This window comes from Aphis gossypii, chromosome 3 (assembly GCF_020184175.1).
Source record: "Aphis gossypii isolate Hap1 chromosome 3, ASM2018417v2, whole genome shotgun sequence".
NCBI lineage: Eukaryota > Metazoa > Arthropoda > Insecta > Hemiptera > Aphididae > Aphis > Aphis gossypii.
The window spans coordinates 1,476,835-1,486,770 of record NC_065532.1 but is presented as its reverse complement, the minus strand read 5'-3'; the positions used below and the strand labels follow the sequence as shown (position 1 = coordinate 1,486,770).

The following is a 9,936-nucleotide window of genomic DNA, read 5'->3' as shown; positions in this document are numbered from 1 at the left end:
CTGGCTCTTTGCAAACGTTTTACTAAAAATTGGACGGGCGATCTTTTAGGAATCTACCTAGGTAATTTTCTATAGGTACTTATTAGATTCTGTACTGTTTTTTTTTTTATAATTGTAATACAATTTTAAAAATATTGTTCCTAAGAATAATCAATTTTCTATTTATAAAAAATACCTATGCTGAGATCCTACGTAAATAAGAGACTAATATTTTTACTTCTCTGAAGGATGGTACCTAACTAATAACTAAAAGTCTAAAACTCAAGTATGGCAATATTTACAATAATAATTGTAGAGCGTAGAAGCATTGATTGTAGAATAGATCTATATTCTATTCTATAATCAATGATAGAATTAGAGTCTCGACTGTCTCAAGTCGTTACTCGTTCCATAATCCATTCAAACTTCAGACACTATAAAATTCTAACCTAACTTGGATAATGCAACTACACATGTATTACATAAACGTTATTATTTGATAAAATATAATTTATCTATTAAGTATTAACGTATACTATAATAATAAAGGTTTTTTATTATATGTATAGTAATTACAAATTTTAGTATTATATTTCATTATAAATTGAAAATTATGCAACAATTATTTAAATTATATGATACTTATTTCTGATAATGTTAACACTAAATTATAATATTGATAACATTAAGAATTTTAGAAACACGAGAAATTATTTTTTAAATTGCTCTGATGCATGCAGTCTCATACAGTCGTGGTAGTTGATGCCTACCTATGTTTGTAACACGTTAGATTAGGTAAATCAAATAATAATTATTCATATTTAGCAATATACCTACAATGAATGAAAACAAATTGGATACAAATAACAAGTTAAATTCTATTTCGATTAATGGACCTAGACATTATTCAACTTCATTAATAGTAAGTTTAATTTTAATGCATTAGGTATATTATAATCATAGTTCTGTCTGTAGACGTAGATAATTCAATTTTTAATTTCAATAATATTTTTAATAATTGAAAAAAAATATTATTTAATTAAAAAAGAAATGTTAATAAATTATCTATAGTACCTACTTACATATCAATTTTTTTTTGATTGTGAAAATTATATTTTTATATTGTGTACCTATCTGCTACCTACTCTATGCTGTAAAAATCAATTTTTGGTTTTGGTTTTTAATCTATTAAAAAACTAGTTGATGCATACAATTAAAACAAAAGTTTTTGTATTTTGTAATTTAGGTATAGTAAATTTGCAGCTTATTCCAAGATGGTAAGCTCTAAAGAACACACATTTATTTAATAAGGTTGTATTTAAGTATTATACTTGATATAATAATATCAAAAAAAAAAATAAAAAATCAACCTGATTAATAATATTATACAGTTGTTTTAGTATTTGTATTAATTTATCATGTAATACTATGTCCATAATTAAACTATAAAATATTAGATAAAAGCAATACATTAATTATTAATAATCAATTATTATTTTTAATACAGTTTATATTAATAATACCATTTATTTATTATAAATGTTAGTTCTTATATATTTTCAATTAATGAAAATATAAATTTGATAATCTTACATTTGTAATTATTGGGGTAATTATCTACTATAGTAAATAAATTAGTAAAAAAATTTGTTCATTTATTTTAGGCTGGTGCTGTTGCTGGAACTGTTGTTGATGTTGCATTATTTCCACTTGACACATTAAAAACTAGATTACAAAGCCAATATGGATTTGTTCAGTCAGGTGGTTTCAGAGGTATTTATAAAGGACTAACGCCGACTATTATTGGTGCCCCTTTTACAGGTAAAATATTTTTTGTCATTATAATCATATAAAACAATTGAAACCAATATGTTTTTAGCGGGATTATTTTTTGGCACTTATGATGGTTTTAAAAATCTATTTCCTAATGTATCTAACAATACTGCTCCATTAGTTCATTTATGCGCAGGAATCGTTGGTGAAGTGGTATACTACATTTTAATTATATTGTATTATTTCACATCAAATATTAACATTTTGGTATAAATTATATTTCATAATATTACTATTAATTTATAATATTTATAATATAGGTTTGTTGTACAACCAAAGTACCCATAGAGATAGTAAAACAAAGACGTCAAGCATCGCCAAACCAAGAATCCATTTTAAAAATCATAAGAAATGCATATGCTAACGAAGGAGTTTTTGGATTTTATCGTGGATTCTGGACAACTGTTATGCGTGATGTACCGTTTTCTATGTTGCAACTACCAATATGGGAATATTTAAAAAAAGAGTATAGAATTTTTACTGGTAAACCTTTAACAACAATAGAAGTTGCATTATGTGGTTCTATATCAGGTTATTATTTATTATTGTTTAACAGTTATATTGTTCTATTTATTCGTTTTTTTAACAATTATATTTTCATAATAATTTTGTTCATAGGAGGCATAGCTGCTGCTTTAACTACACCTATTGATGTAACAAAAACACAAATTATGTTAGCAAATAGTGCCGTGGACCAAAATTTCTCAACAGTCTTTAAGAACATATACAAAAACAAAGGACTCAATGGGTATTAGATAAATTTATATATTTTTATTTATGATATTGTATTCAGATAAAATGAAACATAGTGGTAATAAGAATTTCAATAATTACACCCAACCAGTTGTAGAGATAATTTATTAAAGTTTTTCTAAGACACAACGTGTCAATGTACATATTACAATTTTCGATAATGTATTGATTTATGAAGGCATATTTTAAGGAATTATTTCCTTATTAGAAAAAAAATTAATCGCAGAGCATTATATTTTTCTTATTATTAGTCTATGTCTTATCATTTGAGCGAGTCATAGAAAAAAAAAATATTTATAGAGTACAGTTGAGTAGATTTAAATCTTATTTATTCTAATCGCTAAGTGAGTAGTACAGAAGTGTCAACACAATTCCTAGTTTAGTGTTACAAGTTCATTATTAATATTTTATGTAATTTAGTCAATTTGTCTAAAATAATTTTGGAATTAAATTATGATTCAAATTTCAAAGTGACTTACACAATAAATATCCATGTATTTTTCTATTGTTTATCAATCTGTCTAGATGCATAATTAAAAGAATAGAATCTTACTGTAAAATTGTAGTAAAATGTTAAATATTAATGTGTTAGAATATGTTATTATGTCGTTTTGGTGCATTTGGTATACTTCACATTGAAAATGAATACAAATTATAAAATAATAATATATTAATTGAACTTCAATTTTTTTTTAAATCAATAAATAACCTTAGGTAACCTTTCCAGATTACTATAATAAATATATATATTTTTTTTATTACGTCCAAAAGATGTGTGCTAATTTGCCAAAGAATCAAAATTCTTCCATAATGTACATATTTTTATTAATTATTATGTAATATATTCATGCTTTCAGATTGTTTGCTGGTTTTCTTCCAAGAGTTGTATTTATAATGATTGGTGGAGCTTTATTTTTTGGCGTATATGAAAAAACATGTAGACAAATTGAAGATAAACATAAAAATATGATTTGAAATTTTTTAATAGTACTTAAGTTCAAGTTGATGAACTTTTCTAATTTTTCATTGTTACCAATAATTGTTATAGTTTTTTATTTATTAAAATAAAATATTTAAATAATAATGGCGTATAATTTTTTTATATAATATTAATCTGATGATGATGATGATCCATAATCTGCAGATACAAGTGATGATATAGAACTATTATTAGTACTAGCAACTGGTAATGTTTCTTTTTTCGCTGTAATAGTTGATTGAATGATACCCACATTAAGAAACTTTTTTGGTTTACTATTAGGGTTTAGTTTAGGAGTTTTGCGAAGTCCATGAATAAACTTTTTTCGTCTGGTTTTTGTACCTAAAGAGAACAAAAAGTATACACTTAAAAAATAATGATACACGAAAAATTCTTGAAATTTTTCAAGACAAGTACATTGTATATATTATGTAGGCATTTTTAAACTTAATTTTGAATATATAAAGTTGTACATCTATAAATTTAATATTTACAATTAATATGCCAAATATAATATGGGAACTGAGAAGTTATATGATATGACTTGATGCACATGAAAAAAACAGCTATATACTTATTTTATTTATTTATATAATTTAATAGGAATTACCTTTTTACATTTAAATTACAATAAACACTGATTAAAAAATTATATATATAATTTAAAATATTTTTTAGATTAATGATGTGTTAAATGATATCACACATATGTAAATATGTTACTGTAAAAAGGTAAAATATTAACTTGGTATGTTATTAACTAAGTATACTATATACTAATAATAAGGGGACAGAGTGGCCGAGCATTCTCAGGCATTGGTTGTGATGCGTATCGTTGCCGATTAAAACTTCGATCAAAGGGCGGCACCTCTCTGGGCAGTCACAGTATCTAGAGACAGAGAGAGGCCATCCCCCCCCCACCTCGAGTATGGCAAAAACCTATGGGTGCCCACTAGAAGTTCTGCCAAATCGGTCTTGGTGCCTACTCCTGGACATAGAGCCATACGAAAAAAAATTATAGTATAAGCAAATTATACTTTGTAAATAACATATAGTGTTAATAGTATAAGTTGTTTAAATGGCATAATAAGTAAATAAAAAAAAGTCTTAAAAAATAATAAATTATAAAATCTTAACTTTGACCTATTTTTTTCATCATACATACATAGATTAAATTAAAATTCTATTAAAATAATAGCTAATATTTCCGATTTGTTTGATAAATAATAATTAACAATTTTAAAACTACAAAAAGGAAACATAAATAAAATGAATCCTTACTATCAGAAGTTTGATAACTTAACAGTTTAGCAATTTTTATGTCTTCTTCAACTTCATCTACTAATGGAATACTTAATGATAGTCTTTCTTTTAATTCATTGTCATGTTTTTCTTTCACAGCTATTTTCTGTTTTTGTGTCTGAAATTTGAATGAGTTAATTATTATAAAAGAGTACAATGTATGGATATCAATATAAATAGCATAATTTGTCCAAATAAGAGTTAAAAATTAATAAAAGTTAATGATAATTATTAATTATGTTCAATTTTTTATAATTATATTATTTGAATTTATTATTAAATTAAAACTTTTATAAAATACAGTAGAGATCTTCAAACTATGACCTGCAAACAAGTTTTAACTGCTTCTCTACCCCCTCAAAGGATGGTAAATAATTTTAAAATATAAGTTAGTATATCTAAAGCTGTTATTGTTCATACATGTCAATTATAACTTATATAATAATAATATTATATACTTCTCTCGCAAATTATAAGATGAGATGTATATATTTCAATATTTGCGATATTTACATTTTTGTTTAAGTATTTAGACAAAAACTCATTTTATATAAAACTCAAATTTCAAAGAATTTTTTTTATGTTTTTACTTGTGATAAATAAAAAAAAATTTAAATATAATTTTCAGTCAATTTTGCTAAAACTTAATTTCTGAACTTAAATCCAATTCTAACATTTTTCTAATCATCATAAAATCAAAAAAATAAATAAATATTTTCAAATTCATTTAGCTGTAATATTAAGAAGTTGTTTCCTACCCTTTAAATGGAAACGACTGACTTGCAATGCAATGATGCCCTAAAAATCAAAAACTACAAAAATACTTTAATTGAATTTTATACATTTTTTCCAGATAAACAATATCCAAATTAATTTGTCTGAATATCTATCTGTACATGCTACAATTTATTTGCGTGAAAAAACTTTTTTTGAAACAAAATACATTAAATCATAATAAAGATCAGCCATGTTTGACAAATATTTGGGGTCGATATTAAAAATTGGAACGAGTAACACCTTCTTTCCTCAATTAAATAAAATTTAAAACAGAAAATCATAAATTTATACTTCTCATAAAATATTTATAAGGATACATAGGTATATATTTCTATAAAATAAAAAATTATAAGTGTCTATTAAAACATGTGATACATGAAAAGTTATATTACTAATATCTATTGAATATTAGCCAAACATAAAAATATATGTAGATAATTTTTTTTAAACTTACTCTTAACTGTTGTCTTAGTAATGAATTCGCAGCAAAATCATCATTCCATTTAGCATCTTGCGCATCATGAAGTTTAACCAATATTGGAGCTGCTTTTTTGGCCTTATCTATATCTTCAGTACCATGTTCAAGTTTAAACATAGCATCATCAAACAATCGTTTACTCGTATCTTTGTCCTCTGGAACAATTTGTTCATTCTCAAAGGGATCCCATCGATTTTCTTGTCGGCGAGCACCACTTACAATCACATAATCTAAATTCTATTTTTGTTTAAAAAATGCATTAATTTTTAACTAATAAAAGTATATTATAAAATGTTTTTATTACCCCAGGATCAGTTTTAATTTCAAAATGGTTATTACAAAGATGACATTTCATTCGGAATTGATAAACTGGCGTTGAATAATACATCCCGATTTTCTTTTTTTCAGCATTATATCTAAATATTCAAATTAATTAATTACATTGTTTTAAATAATAAGATATATATTATACCGAACACCCATTCCAATGTGATTATTGCATCCATCACACCATATGTTGTATGGCATTTCAAAACGAATAATTAAAATACCCATATGGAGTTTTCGAGCACGTTCTCTTAAAGCATGAGTTCCTTTAAATTTATTCAATCCTCCTACAGCAGGGTTATAATCTGGTGGGTAGTATTTATTTTGTCCTTTACGTTCACCCATTTTGTTTGATGGTAATAATCAATTCAGTATTGTCTATAATATAAAATACTTAACATTATACTTTGATTTCTAAAAGTATTTTTAAAATTTGGTAGCAATATTAGAAATAGATAATTAATTAATAATAGATTATATTTACTAAATATCAACTTACAAATTAAATGTACTATAAGTTTGTGTTAACACTGAATACTACTACTTGCAATGAATAGAAAAAGTAAACAAATAATTTAGCTGTAAAATAAAATAAAAATATTAATTCTTTACAAAATAAAAATTAGAATCTAGGAAAGTTACTTTAGTTTTACTTTAATGATATTGTGTAAAAGGTATAAAACTAAAACCTATACCTGTAATAATAATATATTGTGTCCTGTTTCTTGTTATTGAATTATTATTATCACATATTATCATTACTATAATTCCTTATCAATGAAATAAAAAACATGAATAAGGGATACAGCCTTAGATAACTATGGATACAGCAGCTGCTGCTGCCTGCTGCATGTTAAATGTTTAAAGTTTCAACTATAGAGGTACAACTGACTTTTGAAAAGTGTCAAAAATAACTAATAAATGCTTAAGTTATTTCCATTATTTTATAATTTTAAAATTACGAATTATTTTATAGTTCTAATTTCTAAGATTTATATGTTAATATATATAATTTTATACAGCTGAAATAAGTATTTTGTTATATTTTATTTAGTAGTGTATACCTAAATGATTTAACTATAATTTAATTTGATTAAGCATACATTTCAGTTTTTAGTAGACATGAATAATCCAGGTTCTTTTGCTGGTAAACTCATTATTTATATTATTTACTCTATTGTTAAATATAATTTTAACACATGTTTTTATTGTGACAGACGAATTTCGCAAAGTAAAAGAGTCAGAACATTATGAAACAATTAATTCTGTTGGTAAACATAATAATGTTTCAGAATCCACTACTAATCAACCTAGCACAAGTGGTGCAAAACAATCCCCTGTAAAACCTGCATCTTTTTCAGGTGTTTTAGTCAACAATAAACAAGTATATAGTTATTATCTAAGTAGTTGACATGTTTTAAATGATTTTAAATATTAATTTGTGTTTATTAATAGAGAGGTAATCCACTGCTTAAATCTATTGTTAATGTGCCATGGGAATATTCAGATGATATTTTACCGGACTATGTAATGGGACGTACAACATGTGCATTATTTTTGTCCCTACGATATCATATGTTAAAGCCTGACTATATATACAACAGAGTAAAATCCTTGGGTAAATTATACGAATTACGAATATTGTTACTACAAATTGATGTCAAAGAGCCACACACAGCCCTCAAACAATTAACTAAAATGTGTCTGGTAGCTGAACTTACATTAATGTTAGCTTGGACTTCTGAAGAGGCAGGCAAACTTATTGAAACTTATAAAATATTTGAAAACAAGCCACCAGATCTTATAATGGAGAAAGCAGAAGCAGATGATTATTCCAAAGTAATATTTAGATTTTTATTTTTAATAAAACAAAATAATATTTATATTTTATTCTTTAAATAATAGGTAGCTAATGCGCTTACAACTATTCGTGCTGTAAATAAAACTGATGCAGCATTGTTATTATCTACATTTGGTTCGTTGGAAAATATTTGTAAAGCTTCTCTAACAACTTTGGCATTGTGTCCCGGGTTTGCTCAACATAAAGCAACACAATTGTATAATACTCTTCATAAACCTTTCCTAAAACAAAAAACTAAAGAGGAAGACTCACAATTAAATAAATAATATTATTATGTGATGTATTATGCATTTTTATTGTAATAACTGATATAATCAGGGGATTATGTCCCCCATCACTTACTTGAAACACACCTGAAAATAAAATATATTTAAGCGTCTTTATTATTATTATTTAATTTATTGTCAATGGTATTACTTATTTTTTTTTTAAATAAATGTGTCTATGTTATATAGTTATCTATCATTTAAACTGTCTTGGTAACTAACTTATTTATTACCAAAGTTATTTATTGGGCAGTATGGTAATAAAACAATAGAGTAATCAAAATTCTATTAATTGGAATTTTTTTTTTAATGTTTTTATTTTAGCACTTTACTATAAGGCTTAGTAATTTTTAAAAATGTATATATCCCAAATTTCCTATATAAAAGTGTTTAATTATAATTTGTGCATTCGTAACGAGAATGAAAATATTATGAAATTAAGTTACAAAATGTCCCTGATTATTGTTTTTGCATACAAATTACATGGGTTTTGATTTAGATATTGGTACTAGTTTACCAATTGTGAATGTGAAGTTAGTAAAAATTACTTTATTAAGTTTATAAAAAAATTTTTTATGGGTAATGAAATTAATTCTAGGCGAATATTATTTTTGTATGAATTTGCAGAGATTTCCAACCAGGGTGCCGCAAATTTAATTTAGAACTCCGTGAAATTATTTGGAGTATAATTTTAATTATATTATTTATACAATAATAATAAAAATTAAAAATATACAGTTAATGTTCAATGTAATAATTTGTTTTATAAAATATTTAATATGTGTATATACTATATTACTATTTACCTACGTCTTATTACTTTTGTTTATACTTATGCACTGCTAAATAAAACTTAAGTAGGTAGTCTACAGAGATACTTCCGGATTTTAAGAAAATGCTAAAAGTGCTGTAAGAAAAAAAATTGGGACCTCCCCCCTTAGGGCTTGAAAATTTAATAAAGGTTTTTCACAAGTTCTTCCTGATGTAGATATTTTTAATTTAATGGGAATTTTATAAATTAGAAATCTTAGTATTTTTACTATTCCAAAAAATTATGATTACAAATAATTTAACACATCGCTAAGCTCAGTCTGCTCCCTACTCTTATAAAATCTAAAAGACAGACAAATTTAAGCCATATGAAGATACAGTGTTTTAAAGACAACTAACAAACTGAAAATGATCAAGAGCAGATACCACCAAATACTATATACGATATCGTATTCGTATATAGTATTTGGTGGTAGGTATTACACAACTTCTATGCCGAAACATTATTATCAGTTTCAATTGTTTCAAATCTATATTTATATTAATTTATCATCAATAGTATTTTCAATTAAAAGCAATTCGCTTTTCTAAAATAATTATGTAGTTCCTA

General features: G+C 24.8%; 3 protein-coding genes across 3 annotated transcripts; 2 read left to right on the top strand and 1 right to left on the bottom strand.

Moving 5' to 3' along the window:
* Positions 1 to 580: 580 nt before the first annotated feature.
* Positions 581 to 3,649, top strand: LOC114127938 (S-adenosylmethionine mitochondrial carrier protein-like). The gene is made up of 6 exons (XM_027992314.2): positions 581 to 901; positions 1,644 to 1,800; positions 1,859 to 1,965; positions 2,073 to 2,343; positions 2,431 to 2,560; positions 3,423 to 3,649. The coding sequence occupies exons 1-6, from the start codon at positions 818 to 820 to the stop codon at positions 3,538 to 3,540; spliced, it is 867 nt and encodes a 288-aa protein (XP_027848115.1). The 5' UTR covers positions 581 to 817; the 3' UTR covers positions 3,541 to 3,649.
* On the bottom strand, positions 3,605 to 7,069 carry LOC114127929 (coiled-coil domain-containing protein 130 homolog). Its single transcript, XM_027992302.2, has 6 exons — positions 6,928 to 7,069; positions 6,574 to 6,806; positions 6,406 to 6,517; positions 6,078 to 6,338; positions 4,826 to 4,964; positions 3,605 to 3,886 (listed from the first exon to the last, which is right to left on the bottom strand). Exons 2-6 carry the CDS (start codon positions 6,771 to 6,773, stop codon positions 3,675 to 3,677), a joined length of 924 nt encoding a protein of 307 aa, XP_027848103.1. The 5' UTR covers positions 6,774 to 6,806; positions 6,928 to 7,069; the 3' UTR covers positions 3,605 to 3,674.
* Positions 7,070 to 7,281: 212 nt separating this feature from the next.
* LOC114127945 (DNA excision repair protein ERCC-1) lies at positions 7,282 to 8,739 on the top strand. Its single transcript, XM_027992326.2, has 4 exons — positions 7,282 to 7,575; positions 7,646 to 7,812; positions 7,884 to 8,267; positions 8,334 to 8,739. The coding sequence occupies exons 1-4, from the start codon at positions 7,551 to 7,553 to the stop codon at positions 8,553 to 8,555; spliced, it is 798 nt and encodes a 265-aa protein (XP_027848127.1). The 5' UTR covers positions 7,282 to 7,550; the 3' UTR covers positions 8,556 to 8,739.
* Positions 8,740 to 9,936: the final 1,197 nt, after the last annotated feature.